This window comes from Pan paniscus, chromosome 3, assembly GCF_029289425.2.
Source record: "Pan paniscus chromosome 3, NHGRI_mPanPan1-v2.0_pri, whole genome shotgun sequence".
Lineage (NCBI taxonomy): Eukaryota > Metazoa > Chordata > Mammalia > Primates > Hominidae > Pan > Pan paniscus.
The window spans coordinates 43,074,009-43,097,252 of NC_073252.2; the positions used below are offsets into that span (position 1 = coordinate 43,074,009).

The window sequence follows — 23,244 nt, forward strand, 5'->3', positions numbered from 1 at the left end:
TGGTAAAGCTATAGCTGCCATAGATAGTGATTCTTCTGCTGGCTTTGGGCAAAGTAAGTTAAAAACCTTTTGGAAAGGATTTGCTATTCTGGATGCCATTATGAACATTTGTGATTTATGGAAGGAGGTCAAAATATCAACATTAACAGGAGTTTGGAAGTTGACTTCAACCCTCCTGGATAACTTGAGGGGTTCAAAACTTCAGTGGAGGAAGTGACTTCCATGTGGTGGAAATACAAGAGAAATAGAATTACAAGTGAAGCCTGAAGATGAGACTGAATTGCTGCAATCTCATGATAATACTTGAATGGATAAGAAGTTGCTTCCTATGGACGAGTAAAGTGGTTTCTTGAGATGATATCTACTCCTGGTGAAGATGCTGTGAACATTGTTAAAATGGAAACAATTTAGAATATTACAAAACCTTAGTTGGTAAAGCAGTGGCAGGGTTTAAGAGGATCAACTCCAATTTGGAAAGAAGATCTACTGTGGATCAAGTGCTATCAAACAGCATTGCATAAAACAGAGAAATCTTTTGTGAAAGATTGTTGTCGTCTTATTTTAAGAAATTGCTACAGCCACTCCAACCTTCAGCAACTACCACCCTGATCTGTCATCAGCCATTAACATGGAGGGAAGACCCCTTTTAAACAAAAAGATTACGACTTTCTGAAGGCTAAGGAGATAGTTAGCATTTTTTAGCAGTAAAATATTTTTAAATTAAAATATGTGCATTTTATAAAGACATAACAGTACTGCACATTTAATAGACTATAGTATAGTATAAACATAACTTTTATATGCAATGGGAAACAAAAAATTCATGTGACTGTTTATTGTAATATTTGCTTTATTGCAGCAGTCTGGAACTAAACTCACAATATCTTTGAGGTATGCCTGTATTCAGTGTTGGCACTGGCAAAAGTGCAATAAAACAGGCACTCATATACTAGTAGAAGTGTAAGTTATACAATTTGTCTTAAAAGCAAATGACAATTTTTATCAAGAGCTTTAAATTTGTAAAAATTCTTACCTCATCAATTTTACCCAAATAAATTTATGCTAAACAACCAGATATATGTACACTGATTTTTAAGCAAGAATATTAATTATGGCATTATTTTACTAAACATTTTAAATTATGAACATCTAGCAATCCAGAAAGAATAAAGTAAAATACAACATGGCTATCAGGAGGGTTTTTAATACATACATTAAATTTATGTTTTTCAGAAATAATGGTATGGGAAATGATTCATGTTATAAAGTTGACTGAAAAAACCAAGATACTAAATAAATGCAATATGTTTTTATATATGAGAGCATATTAATCAGATTCAGTAATGATATCTGCTCTAACAAACAACTCTTAAATTTCAATCTTCATTGCTTAACACAATAAAGGCTTATTTTTTCCCATGACATCATCTAATGCAGGGTGGTCGTGGTTGTTAATTTCTCTGTAACTCTGACAAGCTCAGTGTAGTGCTTCCAGATTGCTCTGGGGCCATGCAGCTAGCAGTTGAGGCAGGAAGAAAAATAGCAGACAGGGCAGGCTCTGTCTCAATTGCCTTGGTGCATAAATGATGCATCACTTTTGCTCACAATCATTGTCAAAAGCTAGGCACTTGTTCCCTTTTCCCTTAAATTCAAGAGTCTGGGCAATCTGGTTTTGTGAGCCATGGAGCATCTCTGTCATTATACACTGGAAGAAAATACACAAAATTATTATCATCTCTAGTGAGATTTTTCATGATTTTATTTTCAACTTCTTGCTATTATTTTCTGAATTTTCTAAAATAAATGTAAATTAAGTTCATAATGAGACCAAAACTATAAAAATTAAAAACATGTGGTACTTTATGCAGGCAAGCTGCTTTCCTCCCTCAGGAGGTGCAGACAGCTTGGGGAACTCACTATAGTGTACATTTCAATATAACCTTATATATCGTAACAGGTTCCTTAGGTGCTTGCCAAAGTGATAGAAAATACACTGAGCACAGCATGAGGAGGAACTTTCTCTATGCATGGGTGATTTGGATATAATATTTATCAATGCTGATTACCTGGATTGCTTTGGCTGATCTGGCTAGCCTGGAGGGTTTTTCCATTCTTCCCTTACTGTTGCATATGTTTTCTTTCTGAAACCTTTTCTCTGTCAAAGAGAACAACGTTTTCTACTAGCAGAAGGGGGAAAGCAACAAAGCAAAAGTTCTCCTTTTCAAAAAAGCTAAAAGATAGCATTTTTGTTACCAAGCTATTCTTTAGCTTGGTAAAGATAGATGTAAGTTGGACATTCATCTTATGCAATGTAGATGAAATCTAACTGATGATTTAATAAGAACTAATAGTAATAGCTCTATGCAGGCATGCAGCATGCAGCGTGTTCACTGCCCTTTAAAGAAGAAATAAGTCCTGTGAGAAAACTGTGACTTCTCTTTTCCTACAAACTTGGTTCCACATTTTACCTCTAACCTCTGGTTTGGACAATGAATAGTAGAGACATGTCCACTGCTCAGGTCCTTTTCAATGCCCACCATTGGCTTCAAAGTTCAAGCCTTTCATTTGCTTTCCCCATACATATTTTCAGATTCGCTGCATGCCACTTTCTTGCACTTGTCCTGTTAAAGAGTCCACCATGGCTATTTAATATTTAAAGGCTGAGATCATTTTGCGGGTTTTAGTTTAAAGGTAACCATAGCACACACACACACATTTATTATTAATAGCAGAGACACACTGTAAGTCCTTGGGAATCTTCTTTCCTTTCTATGTTAGTTTCACAGGAGTGCTGCCATCACTAGAATTGGCTCTGATATTGCTATCTGGCAAGTGGACTAGTGCAGTAACAACGGATCCAGAATGCTATAAACTGTTCATATGGGTGGAGGTGACCATGCTTAAAAGGGAGATGAAGCCAGAAAGTGACAGGCCACGGAAAGTCCGGTTTCGGATCGCGTCCTCTCACAGTGGGCGAGTTCTGAAGGAAGTGTATGAAGATGGGCAACCGTCAGGCTCTCTGGATTCTGAATGTGCCAGTATCTGTGGGATAGATGGACTAAGTGATTCTGATGGACAGCAGAATGGCCACATAGAATCAGAAGGTGATGAGAATGAGAATGACCAGGATAGCTTGCTGGTGTTAGCAAGGGCTGCCAGTGAGAAGGGTTTTGGTACAAGAAGAGTCAACATTTTAAGCAAAAATGGCACAGTCAGAGGCGTCAAATACAAAGTGAGTGCTGGCCAGGCTCTATTTAACAATTTGACCAAAGTATTACAGGTAAGTCATTGCTGTTTCCTTCTCCTGCTCTTTTTTCCTAACTCACCATCTGAACACCTCTCAGTTCTCCAGTTAAAGCAAGCCTCTCTTATTTGCAACTCCTACATGCTTCATGAGACGCTCCTCCACCTAAGATACTGTCCTAACAGCTATCAATTAAAAACTGGATCATTGTGCTTGGGAAAATAGACTGAGTTCTCAAAGCCAAATTTCTAACACATAAGTGGTCTTTTTTTCCTTCCAGTGTGTGATGACTAATATAACATGTCTACTTCTTTGCTAAGGAAAAAGATGAAACTATGCTGTTGAAAGCATTTGAGCAAAGATTAAAAGTTAAATTCTGGTTTATTATCGTTGAAATACCAGTGTAGCATTTATCATTACTCGTGTAGATATTTACACCAGAAAATGTTGAGTGCATGAATTCAGCGAGGTTGGGTTCAATTGGAAGGTTGTCCAGCAATAAAGACTAACTTTGACTTCATCCCATTCCTGAGGAGGTTGCAGGCTTCACTCAATATCAATTTCTCTATTAAGTTGCCCATAAAAATTCTAGGATGATGCTTGAAAAAATTACTCCTCTATAAATGTACAGACTGAGATCCAGATTTTGTATAATAATTTTTAACATTTATTACTTTCAATGTGATAGATTCTGCAGAGTAATATAGAAATATATTATTCAGGTATTGGGGCTTTTGCCAATGATCTAATGTTAACAAGTTTTTGAAAGCATTGGTAAAGTGATTTGTTTTTTTGTTAAAAACAGATATCATTATGTCAGGAATGGAATTTATGATTGCTATCATTAAGGTAGCCAATATTTTTCATTGTAATTCCTTTTTATATTCTCAATTTTTAAATAAAATGATCTCTTGTGATGATTCAATGTCCCTATATTATATTAGAATGTGTGAGTGGTGAAGAGAGAGGATTTCAGTGAAAGTACTTAAATATTTTTTATTTCAAAGAAAGTATTTGAAAATATCAGGAGGATTTAAAAAATTAGTTTTTGTTACAGGATAAAAACAGTCGACAGCAAAGGTTCTTTTTAATATATGGCACTTACCGGTAAAGAATTTTACATATTGGGGTGAGGTTGGAGACTGAAAATCAGAAACTGATGTTGTGTTCTACCAGGTTGGAAACAATCTTGTTTCAGTTTATAGAGATGTGATTATTAGGTTATGGCAATCTTAGTGGCCACCAAGTTTCACCAAATGCAGAAATTATTATTGCTAAGGAGTAGACCAAGATTTTTTGCAACAATGAAGTTTTAAAATGTTTGCATTCATTATGATTAACTTAGTTTGTCATTATTTGAATTGCCTTATGATTTGGAGGGTTGTTTACAAAACTAAAAGTTTTAGTACTTTGATTTGCATCTGTTTATTCAAATCTCCTCCCAAATTTATTGTTTATGAGTAAATATCTTAAGCCTTTAAAACCTACAAGAGAAAAACTTTCTTCTCCCTATGTGTTTACTCTGACAGTGCTTTAAACTCACAAAAAAGAAATAGAAGAAATTCCAAAATCAAAATTTTAACACTAGATTAGTTTACAATATTTACCTGCATATTTTTCTATGCATAGTTCCATAGCCCCATTTTGAGAAAAAAGCAATAAAACTGCCTTTTTCTAATAATTTAGCCCCATTCCATGTATTCCCTGTTTTAGAGCAATGAAGAGCAATAAAGATTATTAGCAGAGGTCCTTCAAGGTCTTTGGTACTTAATCAGATCTATCCCTCCCAACTGCCCACCAATCTGGTCCTTTCTTTATAATGTTGGCAAAGTCATCAGCCTATTGTAGGCATTCACAAATTTTGGTCATTATCTTTAGTTTCATTGTCATCAGCAGCATCTTAATTGTGTGAATGTTCTCTGGTATCTCCAGGACAAAACATAAGTTAAAGGAGTGGCTACACTTGGATCAGGGCTGCTAGTTGCATTATTGCCCAAGGAGCTCCATTCCCCATTGTCTGCATGAATGGTACCCCTTAAAGTTGTGCAATACACCCTACTCAACATTATGTAGAGATCTGATTTGGATGCTTGCCACACTTTTTAAGGGATGTGTATGTCATTTGGGGTAATGTACATCTTAGGCATATGTCTTAGGGTGATAGTGTATATTCCCATAGGCATCCCACAGAGAAGCCCCAGGGGCTAGAAGCAGAAGTTATATTCAGTTATTCCTATACCCTTTACCAGATATGACTTTTCCCCCTATATATTTTCCATATCCCTTGCAAAGTAAGCGGTAAACTTGACTGGATGTAATTTAGTAATCTCCCTCAGGGAGGAAAAAGTGAGCAGTCGGTATCTTGGATATTTGATTAAGGTTTCAATGCACAGCCAATCTTATTGAAGCAAGGAACTGTGATTGAAGAAACAGTGAGGCTTTTCTTTTTGTTTGAAGTTTTAAAACCTTAAAGCACTTAACCTTAAACATGAAAGAAAACCCTAAATATAAATAAAATATTTCAAAGACCCTGTCAATCACTTGCCTCTTCTGTATTAGTTTCCCACTCTTTTATCCCTGTCTCATAAAACATTGGTATATGTCCTGCAAAAATTTCAACTGCACAGAAAAAAGTCATTGCAATTTTTGCCTTAAAATATTTTTACTTTGTAGCAGCACTTACCTAGAAAGTTGTCTATTAAAGGAATAGCAGAATGAATTTCCATTTTATTGGTCAATTAGTTTACCTTATATAATACTGGGTATTTGATGATGTGCAAAATTAATCAAGGTTGTTAAAGGTAGTGATGAACCAGGAGGCAAAAAGCAGAAGGCCACCTGGCTGCTCAGGTGGGCGTTGTAGAGAGTGGTTAATGGTGAAGCAAAATGTCTCTAGCTGTTCTAGATTATGGCGCTTCAGCTCCAGGTGGTTGAATTTGCCAACTCTCCCAGAGATAACAAGAATACAGAGCTCGAGAGAGGCCAATTTGGAAATCTGAAAACCTAGAATCTAGCCATGACTGTGGCCTGGAAATAGGCGTTTACTAGAAGTTCTTTAGGTTATTCTTATATGCACTAAGGCTTGAGAATCATTGACCTAGAGTATCAAAGGGAAATTCATCCAGTTCCCAAGGGTAAATAAAAATATTAATGTTCCTTATCTCTTCAATATTTAATAAAGAAAATGAATGAGATATGCAATGACTTGTTATTCATTCTTTTGATCAGGTTAGATTATCAGAAAGATTTTTCTGAGCCAAAGATGAATAAAGGTTATCCCGACAGCCATGTTTTCCATGAATATTCAAATTTATCAGTTAATTTGAGAACAGGTCCAGAAATCTTACCAGGACACTCTGATGTAGTTGGTCTCTTTTTAACACTCTTTCAGAAATTCTGCTCTTAGAATATCTCTATCTAGATACGTAAGTTTATTCCTCATTACTGGAAAATTTTAAAAAATATATTTACTTTCTTTAAAAATTAGCCATTGTTTCTTCATGCTAAGCAAATTATAAAATCAACATATAGCTCATACCTCTCAGTACACAGTTGACATGATTGGATTTGAGATATACTTTGCTGTTAGCAGCAAAATATTTCCAAATTCTCTTAGAGTGGGTCAATGATGCAGATAATTAAGGCTGCTTATTTTTGCTAATTTATTCTTATGAGATTACATTTCAGACAGCGATTTTTTTCTTGACCTTATCCTCAAACTGTGTGAATAAACTGTTAGAATATTGTACTGTAATTTCCATAATTTTAATTCCCTTTCCTTCTCCAAATTTAAAATTTCTGTATTAGAGATAAATAGGAGCAAAGAAGGAAAATAATTACAACACATACTATAATTTGGCATTTCCTTTCTAAGAACTCAAATTAAACATATAACCTCCGTCTATGTATGTACATGCATATTTCTGGTTAGTGTGATTGTATTTATAAGCATTCTAATATTTCAAGACAAATGAAATAAAAGTAGTATGTTTGTGGAAAAACCAGTATGTTTGTGGAAAAACCTAAGGACTCATTCTGAGAGATTTTGGAAATATTTTGCTGCTAAGAACAAAGTATATCTCAAATTTAATGATGTCAACTGGCTACTGAGGGGTATCAGCTGTGTGGTGATTTTGTAATTTCTTTAGCATGAAGTAACAATGGCTAATTTTTAAAGAAAGTAAAAAATTTTTCTAAAATTTTTCAGTAATGAGGAATAAAATGTTATTTTGCATTTTACACAGGGATTTCACATATATTATTGTAATTAATTGTGCCCAAAAGTTTGTAAAGTGAACAGAAAAGTTATTACTATTATTATTATTATGATGTCTGTTTTTAGATAACTAAGTGTGAGAGAAATCCAGTCTCTGGCCCAAAGCTAGTAACGCAAGAACTCTGCCCTTTGCTGTTTTGGCTTTCACAGTTTTCAAAATTGTTATACTATATGCATAAACTCCCAACTTTATGTTTTGAAATGTCATGATAACAAACATGAAGACCAAATGTATCATGTAATAAGACTAAACATATCATGTTATTATATAATCTGGCCTTTTGAAATTTCAACATTTGGTTAGCAGGTTTTACAATTTATCATTTATTGAACATTTGATCTTCATCTAGAAAAGGTTTTTTTTTCTGCAGAGTTAAATAGCTTCAATTCAGCTTTGAATTGTATTTTTAAAAGGTTTATATCATTTCTATAACATCATTTGATTAAAGTGTCATGAGGTTGCAAGGATTGACACTGAAAGAGGATGACTTGTTTACCTCAAGTATACTGGTGCTTACAGTGGTTCACTATCTCAGGATGGGCAGTGTTAACACACCTTTCTAGCAGTATTTATTATGCATCTCTGGTTCACTGAATCAAACTCTGATAATAGAATAATAGTTCAGTAAAAACAAGGTGATATTCTTGATGACTCCTTAGTCCCAGTGGTTCATTTGGACCACTCTGGGAAAATAATTAGCATTAAGTACTTATTGAATATTAGACACTGTTGACATTATTTATGTGCATTGATATTTATTCCTTACAACAACCCTGTGAGGTATATTACTATTAATCAATTAATTATCAATTAATTATGATCTGAGCTTCTTCTCTGACAGAAACATTAATTTATAGGATTTAAAATGTTATGTATCCTGAGAAATTCTTATGTAGTGTTCTGTCAAGACTATCATGTATTAATGGAAATATTATCTTTTTAGATATTAAGAGGTAGATAAAGAAGCTCTAGGATTTTTGATACAATTCCAAATGATGCGAGATTAAGTGACTTATGTAAAAAGCAGGAAAGAAAAAGCAGCAAAGATGAGTTGGTACTACTGATATTTATGCACAATTAAAGAATTGTAAACTGATAGAACTTAGAGTCCTGTGACCACCTTGCACATACCATCCTTGGCTCTTGCTTGTGGTATTAGCACACATACTGAGTAAGACCTCAATAAATTTTCTTCCTTGAGTTAATGAATTAACCCTCTTAGTGGTTATTTTCCTCTTCTCCATCTCTTTTGGGTTTGGAGATTTCCCATAATGGACAGGACTAGAGTTTGCATGGCAAAGTGTTGCTGGCTTGCTTCATTCCATTCTTTCTTTTGATCATTTTCAATCATTCATTAATAACTATTTACTGCATATCTACCATGAGACAAAAAATATGTTAGATAATGTGAGGACTAAAACCCAATTCCTGCCTTCATGGACTATCCAGCAGTGTGTTGTGAATGATTGTGTAAAGCAATTCCTGGAGGAACTCAGAAACAAAAGATTTTGTTTTCATCCCCAGAAGATTCTCTCTTTCTGCTTTCTTGTTGGTTTACCAGCCTCTATGCATTCCTCAGGCCAATGCTTATATTTTTCTCCTTTTAGTCTTTCTCTTATTAGACCATCATTTTATTTTGGATCTTTTTCTTTAGCTTGCTCTTGCTTTCTTTCTAGTTGAGTTCTGTCTCAAGGACAATAACTGAAGGCTCATCTGTATAATGACTTTTATCTTGATCCTGCAAATCTCTAGAAGTGAATAACAGTGACTCTGACCATTAGCACCGACTTATCCAAGTTCTACTCATCATGTTAAAACTTTCCTTCTAAAGTTAGTTCAATTAATATCTAAGTTGGAAAATCACATTTTTTCCTGGTTCATCAGAATCTTTGTATCATGACATTATAATTTGTGGAACATTGGTAATTCCCTGAGCTTAATCCTATGAATCTGTCTGAATTCTGGCTTTAGAACAACCTGCTGAGCAAAGTCACAGATTCCACAATATGACTTGAAACTGCTTAATGAATGCTTATGGGTGGCCCATGATTACCACATAATTAAGGAATTAGCACCTAATGTTTCTAAAACTTAAAAATGCAATTTAACAGCTGAGCAAGGCAAATGTTCTTTTGCTGGCTTGCTCATGCTGGCAGATATTGCTCATGCTGATATTTTCTCTGAAACCCAGTATTTTAAATTTTGTATGAAAGTAATATAAACATTTAATAGTCTATACACTGACACAGCATATAAATGTATCAGTCCTTCAATAATTATTGCCTGGAAGGGATTTACAAAATTATAAACAGAATAAGATGTCATGCAGAAATTTTCAGTTAAGGGCATTTTATTTACGTGCACAAATCTACTCAACAAAGATTTGAGACATCTTTGCTCAATTTTATTTTTCTAATAATTCATTATCTCATTTAATTGCTGATAAATTATGCCTTAGAACATTGCATCAGGAGTGAAGTAATAGACTCTTTTACATAGCAAATAAAGTAAATAATAGGAGTATTCCCTTTTTTTGATTCTTAAATAACAAAGTTAGGCTATGAAATAATTAGTTGCTTCTTTTTTGTATCTTTTATGTAATTAATTATATGAAATTTAAGATCCCTTTTATATTAAAACTCTGTATAAGCTCGACTAGCCCAAAAGAGGGTACAGTAGTGAAAACCAAGGTGTTGATTTGCTAGAGATAGATTTTGTCAGATGAGAAGGCTCTGGGGAATTGTGTTATTACAGGTCAGTGGAAAGAGAATAGGGAAACTTAGAGTACCAAATGAATGGAGACTAACGAGGGTCATCTTAGTTAAAAAGGGGACAAGAGCTGGGTGGTCTGTGACCTCAGGAACTTGTGGGGGGTCTACAGATTGAGGGGAGGGTCTAGAGCAGGGTCAGCAGGGAGAGGCTACTGGGTAACTCTGCTCATGAGGGTCCCAGAACTAATCCATGCCACAGGGCAACTGTTCTTATTTGCGTATCACCTTTGGTGAAGAGCCAGGTTCACATGCCCTCTCATGAGTACCTTCCTTTGACAGCTGTCAAATGCACAATGCTTGTGGCGCATCTAGCAGGAGGGATGCCCTCCAGTTTTCCAAGGTTCTGTTGCTTCTAAACTGTCCCAAGTAAATATCCCCTCTTTAAGGACCCAAGACTCATGATTTCTCCCAGAAATCAAGAACATGGTCATTGGCATCCACATTAATCATGCTGGTTATGTGAAAAATAAAGCCTGCGGTATCCATATTCAGAAGAGACTGAACAACAATTACTACTCACCCGGTGTATTAGTTTCCTATTGCTGCTGAAACAAATCAAATCACTACAAACTTAGAGCCTTAAATCAGCGCAAATCTATCTCTTCACAGTTATGGAGGTCAGAAGCCTGAAATGATTGTAATGGGACCAAAATCAAAGTTTTGGCAGTGCTGCTTCCTCTCTGGAGGCTTTACGGCAGAATTCATTTCCTGCATTTCTCAGCTTCCAAAGGCTGTCCACATTCCTTGGCTTGTGGCCCTGCATCCTTCTGACTTCTGCTTCCACTATTACATCTTCTCTAACTCTATTGCCCTCCTTTTTCCCATATAAAGATCTTCATGATTATGTTGGGCCTATCCAGTCTGGGATAATCTTCCTATCTCAAGACGCTTAATGCAATCATGTCTGCAAAGTGCCTTTTGCTGTGTAAAGAAATATATTCATAGATTGTAGAGATTAGGACATGGGTAGCTATTATTCTGCCTTCTATACTTGGTATTAAGCTTATTTTGCACATGAAAAGACTGAGGCCTTGTTGTAGACTAAATCATTGGCTTCATTTTTTCCTAGTTCCCTGTGGTAGTATCATACATTGACATACTTTTGCCATGGCCACCAGGGGGTAGAGTGTATTTCCACAGCCCTTGGCTTCAGTCTTGACCGTGTGACTTCCTTTGGCTGAAAGGATGGTAATAAATATGGCACAATCAAAGTCTTGAAATGGGTTTGCATTGTTGGGCTTGCCCTCTTAGATACCTTTCCTGTGGAAACATTATAATGCTGTTTTGTGGGTTTCCTTTCTGTAGTTATGTATATGATGCTACATTCAATATAATTTAATTTTATTATGTTAGTCCAGGCATTTAAAATCTTTTTGGACTCTGGTCTTGAATCTAGTTGTATCTTATTATTATATACCTTACTGAGTAAATATAACACAGTGTTGATCATGGCAAATTGTCAGTATAGAATAACACCAAGTGAGTCAAAAGAAATGAATTAAGAGAAAATTAAGCACCCCTAATGAAGCAACAAATGTTTGGTTTAGTAAATATTATAAATCAATAAAGTTAAACTAGTGGTTTTATGGAAAGAAGAGAAAGACAAATGATGTGAGAGTGGTTGTGATGCAGAACACATCAGCCTCAGAGGACTCCAGGGTGTCCTCTTATCAGTTTCTATAACAGTGACCCTGTTACTGCATTAATTTGCTGAGGATAATGGCTTCCAACTCCATCCATGTCCCTGCAAAGGATATGATCTCAGTTATTTTGATGGCTGCATAGTATTCCATGGTGTATATGTACCACATTTTCTTTATCCAGTCTATCATTGATGGGCATTTAGATAGATTCCATGTCTTTGCTATTGTGAATAGTGCTGCAATGAACATACGTGTGCATGTATCTTCATAATGGAATGAGGAGCTGAATGATGACAACACATGAACACATTTTGGGGGAACAACACACACTGGGGCATTTCAGGGGTGGAGTGGTGGGAGGGAGAGCTTCAGGAAGAATAGATAATAGATGCTGGATTTAACACCTAGGTGATGGGATGATCTGTGCAGCAAACCACCATGGCACATATTTACCTATGCAGCAAACCTGCACATCCTGCACATGTACCCCTGAACTTAAAATAAAAGTTGAAGAAAAATGAAGAATGACTCTAACACATTATTCTTGTAGTGCCAGAAACTTTTCTCAGAAAAGGAGTCATTTGTCCCCAAGGGGTCATCTTAATTCCTATAGTCTGAGGGAAATAACTATGATCTCAGAGAAGCGTGTAGCTTGTTGTCAGAGTATAAACATTATTGAATCAATTGAATCAATAATCCAGCACTGGGCTTCTAGAACTCAGGAGGCTTCATGTGAAACCCAGAGGCTACAACTGGAGCCAGAAGGCTGAAGATCTGCCTCTCTCAGTGCCTGGTGCTTTAAACAGCTGGCTTTATAGTACAGTTTTACACATGTTTTATTTAAAATAATATTAGAAAATCTACTACAAAGAAAACACAAATAAACCAATGATCCTTACTAAGGATGCCACCTCTCTTTCTAACTACACAGAAAACCAAATAAAAAATTTGGGCCACAGCTTTGTAGATAATTTTTTATTTTTTAGACGGAGTCTCTCACCCAGGCTGGAGTGCAGTGGCATGATCTCGGCTCACTGCAAGCTCGGTTCATGCCATTCTCCTGCCTCAGCCTCCCAAGTAGCTGGGACTACAGGCACCCACCACCACGCCAGGCTAATTTTTTGTATTTTTTAGTAGAAACGGGGTTTCACCGTGTTAGCCAGGTTGGTCTTGATCTCCAGACCTCGTGATCCGCCTGCCTTGGCCTCCCAGAGTGCTGGGATAGATATTCTTAATCACAGCTTTCAAGGCTCTTCCTCTAATTATGGAATTTCCCTTTTCATACATTTATATATGCCCCTTCCCATTTTTCTTTTTTTCCCCTAAATTTGCGCTTGCTTCAGCATTTTCCAAGGCCAATGTTTCCTGCTTCAGCTACTCAATTACAAGCTGATTTTTTTCCAGGGAATATTTTTTATATTTCCATGAAGAATTTCTGGAGATGAAATTATACTTGCCCCTCCCAAAAGGCCTTGGTGGTGAGAGCTTATGAGAACTGAAACAGACCCAAAGCCTGTGCTAGAAATTAAGTAGCTGCCTACCCATCCTGCATAAGAGTCTTTTCCTCTCTCCTTACCTCCTTTCTGCTGGAGGTTTAAATATGATACACAACCAACTATTTCAGGGAACATAATTCGCCTTGATGTTTCTAAAGCAGATTAAAAGTGGCTCTTGCATCCTCCATGTAGGAATGGACAGGGAGTTCTGTACTAGACATCATTCAGGATTCTTTCCCCACACATTGTGATCAGCAAGATATATGCGTTCACAAGGGGCCAGAATGTCTAGAGATGATTTTGGTCCATGGATTCTGGTGTCCATCTTCATTGCTACTCCTTCAGTCCATGTGCTACACTGATGCTGCAGGCAGTGCCCAAAGCCCTTCACATAAGATGCCCAACTTTCACTCCTTCCAACTCTTGGGACTACTTACCTTCATTGCCTTTATGTCTAGACACTTGAAAACATTCTTCTATCAATTATTCTTAGGAGCAAGAGAAAACCTAAGTTCTAGAAATCAAAGCCCCCCTTTTCTTTGTGAGAGAAAGAAGAGAAAAATACCTTATTCCCCAGTAGTGTCTTAAATAATTACCGTGCTCGCTTTCTCTCCATTTAGACATAGGAGCATTATTCTCTGGAGGGAGATGACCTGGTTTCAGATGCAGTCTAACTTTTCCTAGTTGTTTAATGTGGGAAAATGTACTTATCTTCTATAAATCTTAGTTTCTTTATTGGTCAAATGGGGATAACGGTTGTGACTATTTCTATGAAATGAATGAGTTATTGTGTATAAAGCATGTTTCTCGATGCCTGGTACCTTATAAGTACTCAATAAATACTATCATTTTTATTATCCTTCTTCAAACAAATTGTAAATCAAGTACTATTAAGTATTCCGCTAGTCATTGAGGGTGCAAAGATGAAAAAAGCATGATTTCAGTCCTCAGAGAATCTAATTCTTTCTTATGAGATACACAAAACACATAGTTACTGTAACATATGGCAAGAACTCAAGAGCTTATTAAGGAACAGAGGTGGGACATCTGACCCAATTCTATAAATTTTATAGAGATTCTGTTCCTCTCAGATAACATTTTTAAAATTAAGGCTGTGTGGGAAGTCCTGGGCCACTCCGTAAAAGGCATCTTGGTACCACAAGAGTTTTTGGCAGAAATCACTTCACTTTGAAAAATCTTAGCTGCTGCCTCCAAACTTGGCTCCGCCCCTGCCACACAAACCTGTTGTCTTGTGGCCAATTCCTCTCTTGGAGATCCTGTCTTGGCTTTGGCCCCTACCTAGGCCTTTGCCTTGGATTCCCTAGTATTAACTTCCGTGTCTATTTGGCCAAATGTTTGCCAGCCTGGCTCTGCTGCAGTTGGCTCTATACCTGTGAACTCAGCCAGCCACCCACACGCCTTGTGTCTGAGTATTCCTTGGTAACACCTGTCATCCTGAAAGCCTTGCTTGCGTCTTCTGGGTAGAGACAGAATCAATCTCTTCTTTAGTAATTGCCTGGATTGATTTTTAATACCTTTCCATGCCAATGCAAGGAATTATTTGTATCTCTATGGAATGCCTTCTGCTATGAGCCACACGGTGGACTGCTAGACATGGCTGAAATTGTGCAGACATTTATTACATCATTTAAGGCTGTTGCTGAGTTTTTTTCGTGGCTTTATATATGATAAAGGACCCAGACGTTTCCCGTTGTTCTGCCTGGTCATTCTTGGCTTGTTGGTTGATGTCCTCTCATGGATTCAAAATGGATGCCATAGCTTACAGCCAGACCAGAGTCAAAACTGAAAGGGAGTGTGGCAAAAGAAAACATTCCTTACAGGTGTGCCTCTTTTATCAGAAAGGAAAAGAAAATTCCAGAAAATTACCGATGCATTCTGTTACATTTAGTCTCTTACGTTTCATGTGATCGTTCCTTGTCATTGTAAGAGGGCAGGAATGTATCTGGCATTGCCTCCTAGGTAGAAGATAGCATGGGAGGATGGGGTTGGAAATAGCTGATGAACAAACAAGCAACAGTGCCTGCCACACCATTATCCAGGAATTTTGCTATGATATTAATTTTTCTTGTATGTAATTTGGCTCACATTGAGTCATGCTTCTGAATGACAAAAGCGTTTTATAGTAATCTCATTTCATGAACTGTGTACATTTTTTCTGCCTGTCCTTGAGGATTTTAATCTTTCTATTTTTTTTAAATCCATATTTTCTCAGGTTCACAGCTTTTCACCTTTTGGGTTTAATTATTCTAACACGACAACTTTGGATACCTCAAAAGACAATAGGGCTGGTGAGCAGTTTTTCATTAACAGCAGTAAAAGTGTTAGTATAGTGTTTATCTATTTTACCTATCATTATCTCTAGTAGTCATCTATTCTCTGTATAGTAAGATGCTGTCCAGTTTTAAAAAGATGTGCACCATTGTTCACCCAAGCTGGGCAGTCTAAAACAGAAAGAAACTTCCCACCACAGAGCACTTGGCTTTATTTTTCTCTGCTGCTTGCTCCATTACATCAAAAGCAAAATAAAGTATAAAACACAGTGACTACAGAGCCACAGCAGTCATTCCCACAGCTCTTTCCTTTACTCGTTGCCTGGGATGCCAGTCACCTCAGGGGCTCCACAGTTAGTGAGCTGGAACTCATTTCACATCTGAGGAGAATAATGTTAGAAAAGCTCTCTGCATGCAGAGCAGGGCAGACCCACTCTCAGCAAGCCTTTCAGCAATGCAGCTCCAGCTTTCCTGATTTTATTGGTCACCAGCAAGCTTGTTTTTATTTTTGAACTATTTAAGAGGATACTAGTAGTATTAGCAATACAAGCAACCCTTCATTGAATGCCTACATGTGATGGAAATTATCGCAGGTGCCTCTCTTATAATACTGTTTCTTTAATCCTCATGGCAAATTTACAAGGTAAATATTAATGTATTTTACATGAGATAAACTGACAACAAACCAAAGTAATTTAAAGGACAATGAAAAAACATTTGTCCCCGAATATTTTGGCTTTCATTTTGATCTGCCATGTGAAATTCTTTTTATTATTTTCCCTATTTCCACACTTGAGAGATCTCCTTCGTGTTAAATTGAGTTCCTTAGAAGCAGAAACTGAAATTGGATTCTTGTAAAAAGTGATTTATTAAGGGAGGATCTCAGAAGAAAGGGCATTAAGGAAGCAGGTTAGGCAGGGAAGAAAGCGAAACAAGGTAGTCATCTTGGCTAGAAGCCAGCGCCAGCCCAGACGCTGGAGATGGTCTGGAATACAAATTGTAGCATGTATTTGGCCTCACCTGTCTTTGGCCACTGGCTGTGAGCTTTTAGAAGCCAATATTTCAGTAGCTGGGGGGTGCATCAGCCAGCATTACGAAGGGGTCTGGGAACATTCACCGCAGTTCACCTCTTGCACTCTTCAGATGTATCTGCTTCCTCCCATTAAGTTTATTGCATCCAAGCACAGCCTTGTCACAGTTAATGGGAGAGTTAGTGGGATAAATTACAGTTCCCACACTGCCGTTGGCTTTGAAATGATAGCTGATAATCTTCCACTATCCATTTTAGACACCTCTCCTCTTAGCTAGCACTTCTACTCAATTAGGTGGCTCACATGGTTGCCCTGTATTTTCAGGCCCTGTAGAGTCTGAGCTCTGAACATTATGTCCTTCTCAGGAAGTAGCTGCTGTACTTGCTGACTCACTGCTAGACCCACGAATACCAAGAGAGGCCCTGAGTGCCAAACAAACATATTTCTCCCTGCTCCTTATATGTAGTAGCAGTTCTACTTCCTCATGACAGTCATGGTCAGTTAACCTTGCCGGTATTTTACTGATTTTTAGGCTATCTAGATTACTATCATGATGAGCCCAAAGTGACTAGATGTCAGCTATAACTTTAAGTTTAGTGGAACTCTTACTGCATTGCTTGGGGGAAAAGCTCCGTTCTGGGATCAAGGACTTGGACTCTGAATGCCTAACATTGCAGAGAAAATCACAATCCTCCATGTGAGTGACTGGGAGTAATGGTGAATATGCTCCTACAGCTTCCCATTGGTTCCTGGATCCATGAATTCTAGCCATTGGCAATGTAGCACCACATAATAACCACTGGTTTAGGTATAAGTGGCATCCTGAAGAGTGATGCTGCCTTCCTACAGGGGGGTCATCTCCTGAACTGATGCATCAGCCACACCTTCGAGATGCTACTCTAAAGCTCTAGCAGGTGGCAGGTCTGCATGGCATGATGCCTGGCAGGGCCAGTGTTCCTTCCTGTTTGTATTGCTCACTTGAGCTCTCTGAACCTGCTTGAGCCTGAGCTTAGATAAGCCACCTTTATTTTACACTGAATTGCTGCTATACCTGCCTGACCTTGTGAGTATGACGGTATACATGTTATGGTACTGACAGGTAGTTGTAACGGTCTGGTAGAGTAGATGCTGAGTTTCTACCAGGGCCAAGGTCATGCCAGAAGCTGCTTTTAAATACTGTGTAGCTATCTCCTGCATCTTGCCTGGGCTTGATCCAGAACCCTAAGAGTTGGTGCTGTGACTTTTTGGTTGAAGTGGCCAGAGACTCCAAATGGTGACCTTCTTTACCACAGAGAACTTTAGTGACATCTGATTTGCAGAATTGTGTGCGGTAAGCTTCATATTTTCTTGTATTTAAGCCTGCAGCTATTGCAAAGTCCTTCTATTTGTTAGTTCTACTCAAAACAAGTAATCTTCTATGCCTATATATAAATGGATTCTAAAACCTGAAGAGGGTTGGGGGATGCGCATCAAAACATCTACTACATGGTGTTAACACAAAATTAGATTATCTGGAGACAACAAGGAATGGTGGTGAGCGGAGAAAGGATCACAATTTAGGAGACTGGGATGTCTGAACACATTGCATGAATACAGGCAATGAAAGGCAGACACATTTTGATAGAAATGAGAAAGGAGAATATTGGTTGCCAGGGATTCTGAGTAGCCAGGGCCCTTGCCTGTGGGAATTGGCAGTGGTGTGCTGGAGAGAGGAGTGTTAAATATGAAGAAATTTGGCACATGTTGTGCCCAAACCCTACTGAGTCCAGTGGAGATGGCACCAGGTTCAAGAAGCCTACGAAGAGATCCAGAGCCAGCAAACAAGACATAGGGTTTATTGAGGACTTACATGCGGGGATGCCCCAGTGGTTGTGAGATGAACAGGAGAATCACAACTGCTTGTAAAAAGCAAGCGCTTTATATAGCATCTTCACTTAGCACCCTTTCCCCGGTAACCTCTATGTGGCAACGCTCATTTCTTAAGTTATTGCTGCAGGTGCATCTGCCATACAGGGTAATTCTTAAGCCATGCTTAAATTATTGCTGTCAGATTTGTCTACCATACAGAAAATAAGATATTAAACCCTTGACAGTTTGAAATGGGCCTTGGTGGCAGTTTTATATGTCATAAAAATTAGCGAAGACTACAAATTACGGCTCCCCCATACCCCGAAGTTAGTTTACCCGCACATCTCTGGAAGTGGGGATACTAGAAAGTTTCTAAGGACAATATCAAAAAAGAAAAAGGAACAAAACAAACAGAAAACACAAACAAAACACAAAACAAACTCTACATATTTAATAATGTATCCTGGAGCCAGAGCTCGTCCCTGCACATTTTCCTTTTTCTAAAATGCAATCAGAAAGTGCCATCTGGTTAGCCAATTTTTAGGGTCATTATTGTTATTTTCTCATTAAAAAATCCATTTACCTCCTGGTTAGTAACTTTACGTCTATGTTGCAGTATGAAATATGGAGAAACTCTTCCTATTTTCTTTTCCAGCCTCCAGTCTTGCCCTCAGCTAATCTGTTCATCATCCAATTGTAACTCTGATCATGTTACTCCCCTGCTAAAAACAAACCATGTTTCTCTGTAGCATTTATACATAAAATCAAACTTCTTAATATGGTGTATTAGCCTGAGTCCCTCTCAAAAGCCAAGTGTGAATAAAGACTTGGCAGGAGGGAGGGATGAAGGCATTTTCAAGAGGGAAGGAGGAAAAGCCAATACAGATGTGTATTAGTCTGTTCTCACACTGCTATAAAGATACTCCCCGAGACTGGGTAATTTACAAAGGAAAGAGGTTTAATTGACTCATAGTTCCACATGGCTGGGGAGGCCTCAGAAAACTTACAATCACAGCAGAAGGAGAAGCAAGTACATCTTACATGGCAGCAGACGAGAGGGAAGAGTGTGAAGGAGGAACTTGCCAAACACTTAAAATCATCAGATCTCATGAGAACTCACTATCATCAGAACGGCATGGGGGAAACCACCCCCAAGATCCAATCACCTCCCATCAGGTTCCTCCCTCAACAACTGGTGAATACAATTCAAGATGAGATTTGGGTGGGGACACAAAGCCTAAACATAACACAATGTGTATTGATTACTGCTATGAACCACATGGATTTGATCCTGGATCTCTCCGGGGCCTTCTGAGGAATATTTAGAATGACTTTCAGAATCTACACCACCCAGCAACAACAGGGAGATGCATTTATGGACTTTCTCTCATTTTTCTAAAGAGCTGCCCCAAGAGATCTATCCACTTATACTCCTGGGCTACATATGCTGAGTGGGCTTCCGTGAATGCCCCATGGAGGAGTCAGAAAAAGCACAGGATAGAAAATAAATGATTCAGGTCATAGGCTCTCAGCAAGTTTCTATTAGTACAAACTGCACACAAAACTGTTTATTGAAGCTGTGGCTGGAATTCAGCATGAGGCCTGGAGGGTGTGAGATGGAACAAAAGATGCAGCTGACCCACGTGGCATATAAGCTGTCCTTGATTTTCCATTCTGACTCCTCCAGTCTTATCCCTGGACACACTCTCCCTTACAGCACATATATACCAATACAGGTATCCTAAACGTACTTTGCTATTTTATATTGTCTGATTCTTTTTGGAAGGGGAGTGCATGCTGATTTTGATTCTTGAAATGCTGCCACTTTTTTTCTCTTGGTTGGTTTAATCTTTTAGACTAACTCCAGATGTGACTCTTTGCTGGAAGTTTCCATGGTTCTCCTCTTAGTGTTAAGTCCTCTATAGCTCTTATAACACCCATATTATAGCTCTACAAAAGCCCTTATTACAACATACTGTAACTCTAACACAGAAATCTGTTTACTACCCAGCTTCCCCACATGTCTGTGAGGGACTGTATTTTTTATTTTCATATCCTGAGTGCCTAGCGTAGTGCTTGGCTACATCATAAATGTTCCGTAAATACCTGTGGACTAAATGAATGAATACATTCTGATATGCAATGGATGGCTAAGCTGGTATATTACAAAAAAGGAAAATCCAATCTAATTTTAGGCCATTCCAAAGCAATTGAAGCATGAATATATTTTGAAAGAAGTTTACTAGGTTTCCAAATATACTCTAATACATATAATCAAAAAAGCAATAGCAACAAAACTGTATAAAATAAAACAAAAAATCAGTACTAATGAACATACAACTTCTGCTGTCAAGAATTCAATAGAGATAAGACACAAACGTATCAAACGATGAATAAGAATAAAAGAGGGGGAAATACACTGCAATATGAAATATTGCAAGATAGTATGGGGGAACAGGAAAATAAGTAGCAGAAAATATATATTCTCTGATATCAGAGGATTCTGAGATTTTCTGGTGATAGAAGGGCAACTAGGTTTCCAAGCAGCAGATAGGACTTTAATTAAACAGTATGTGTAGTGATTTACAGCAGTGACTATGGGGAAAGAAAAATCCCTAGGCTCAAACTTCTAGATCATGTACACCCATTAGCTGTGAAATCTTGGGCAAAATCTAGTTACCTCATCTGTAAATTGATGCTAGTAGTTATAACTAATTCATGTGGTTAGTGTGAGGATTAAATTCATTAACACATGTATATAGATTAGAGCAGTACCTGGCATATAACACTTCTGTTACATATGATATAACTTACATTAAAAATGCGGAAGTTAGTCTTTTAGCAGAAACATAAGGTATGTTTAAGAGCCAGTGAGGGGATTAGTTTACTTGCAGCAGAGGGTTTATGTGGGAAAATGATGGGAGATGATAAAATTGGAAAGCTGTTTTGAATTCTTAGTGAGGATTCAAAAAGTGAGCCAGTAACAAGAGCAAACAAAGATAGGGTGAATGTATATCTTGGTTTTCCCTGGAAAATTGAGATTTAATGATTGTCAATTGTCCAGGTATAGTTATCAGAGCTCCTTTCATTATCCAGTGTCTTGTTTTGATAAAAATGTTCAAAAAATGGGTATTTAAACAAGAGTCATGGGGATTTGAGGAGATTATCTGGCATAAATGTGTAAGATGCATTGAAGGAGAGCAGTTTGTAGGTTAGGAAGAAACCACTGCATGTTTATTTAAAATCGTATTTGTTTCCATAGAATTACAAAGACTTAGTATTGAAAAGGACCTGAAGATAATCTGGTGGAATTCATGCTTCATTTTTTATATTGACACATTGTGATTTGCTTTCAATACATTTGGAAATGTTCAAAGAAGTATGTGAACTTGAACCCTTTATAGAAGTAAAACAACCATGGGAGGAAGTCAATGCTCATTGCATGTAAACTAGCACAGCTCATGTGTACAGGAAGTTTCTTACTTCATATTTAAATGATAGCCCTGAACAATTTTCATATGCCAGGTTTGGAGTTCTGTTCATTAGTCAATAGTTTAGTTTCAGCAGTGACAAGACCTTTATATATTCATGTATGTGCAGAGATTGCAACATTTTCTATACTTTGCCCTTATTATCTTATAAAAAGTATTGGGACATTGGGAAACTAAAGTGCTGATCCTAGTGATATGAAATATAAATCTCATCACTTTAGTGAGGAAAAATTTTAAATCATTAGTGTTATGGTTTGGCTCTATGTCCCCACCTAAATTGCACCTCGAATTGCAATAATCCCCATGTGTCAAGGGTGGGACACATGTAGATAATTGAATCATGGGAGCAGTTTCCCCCCTAGTGTCTCGTGATAGTGAGTGAGTTCTAATAAGATCTGATGGTTTTATAAGGGGGTTTTATAAGTGAAGAGGGGTTTCCCTTTTCACTTGGCACTCATTCTCTGTCCTGCTGCCCTATGAAGAGGTGTCTTCCACCACCATTGTAAGTTTCCTGAGGCCTCTCCAGCCATGCAGAACTGTGAGTCAATTAAACCTGTTTTCTTTATAAATTACCCAGTCTCAGGTATTTCTTCACAGCAGGGCAAGACTTAACTAATACAATAAATCAGTACCAGGAGTGGGGCACTGCTGTAAAGATACCAAAAAAAGTGGAAGCGTCTTTGGAACTGAGTAACAGGAACAGGTTGGAACACTTTGGAGGGCTCAGAAGAAGACAAGAAGATGTAGGAAAGTTTGGAACTTCTTAGAGACTTGTTGAATGGTTTTGACCAAAATGCTGATAGTGATATTGACAATGAAGTCCAGGCTGAGGGGGGTCTCAGATGGAGATGAGAAACTTCTTGGGAACTGGAGCAAAGGTGACCTCGCTATGCTTTAGCAACGAGACTGGCAGCATTTTGCATGTGCTCTAGAGATCTGTGGAACTTTGAACTAAAGAGAAATGATTTAGATTTAGGTTATCTGGCAGAAGAAATTTCTAAGTGGCAAAGCATTCAAGAGGAATTGGAGCATGAAAGTTTAGAAAATTTGCAGCCTGATGAAGAGATAGAAAAGAAAAACCCATTTTCTGGGGAGCAATTCAAGCCTTCTGCAGAAATTTGCATAAGTAACCAAAAGCCTGAATGTTAATCA

The 23,244-nt window shown here is 37.7% G+C and overlaps 1 protein-coding gene across 1 annotated transcript in view; it reads left to right on the top strand.

The window, feature by feature from the left end:
• The first annotated feature begins 2,342 nt into the window (after positions 1-2,342).
• Positions 2,343-23,244, top strand: part of GRXCR1 (glutaredoxin and cysteine rich domain containing 1) — a 137,676-nt gene continuing 116,774 nt past the window's right edge. Inside the window, exon 1 of the mRNA XM_003832232.4 lies at positions 2,343-3,280. Coding sequence (XP_003832280.1) covers positions 2,897-3,280 — 384 coding nt within the window. The 5' untranslated portion in view covers positions 2,343-2,896. The remainder of the gene's footprint in view (positions 3,281-23,244) is intronic.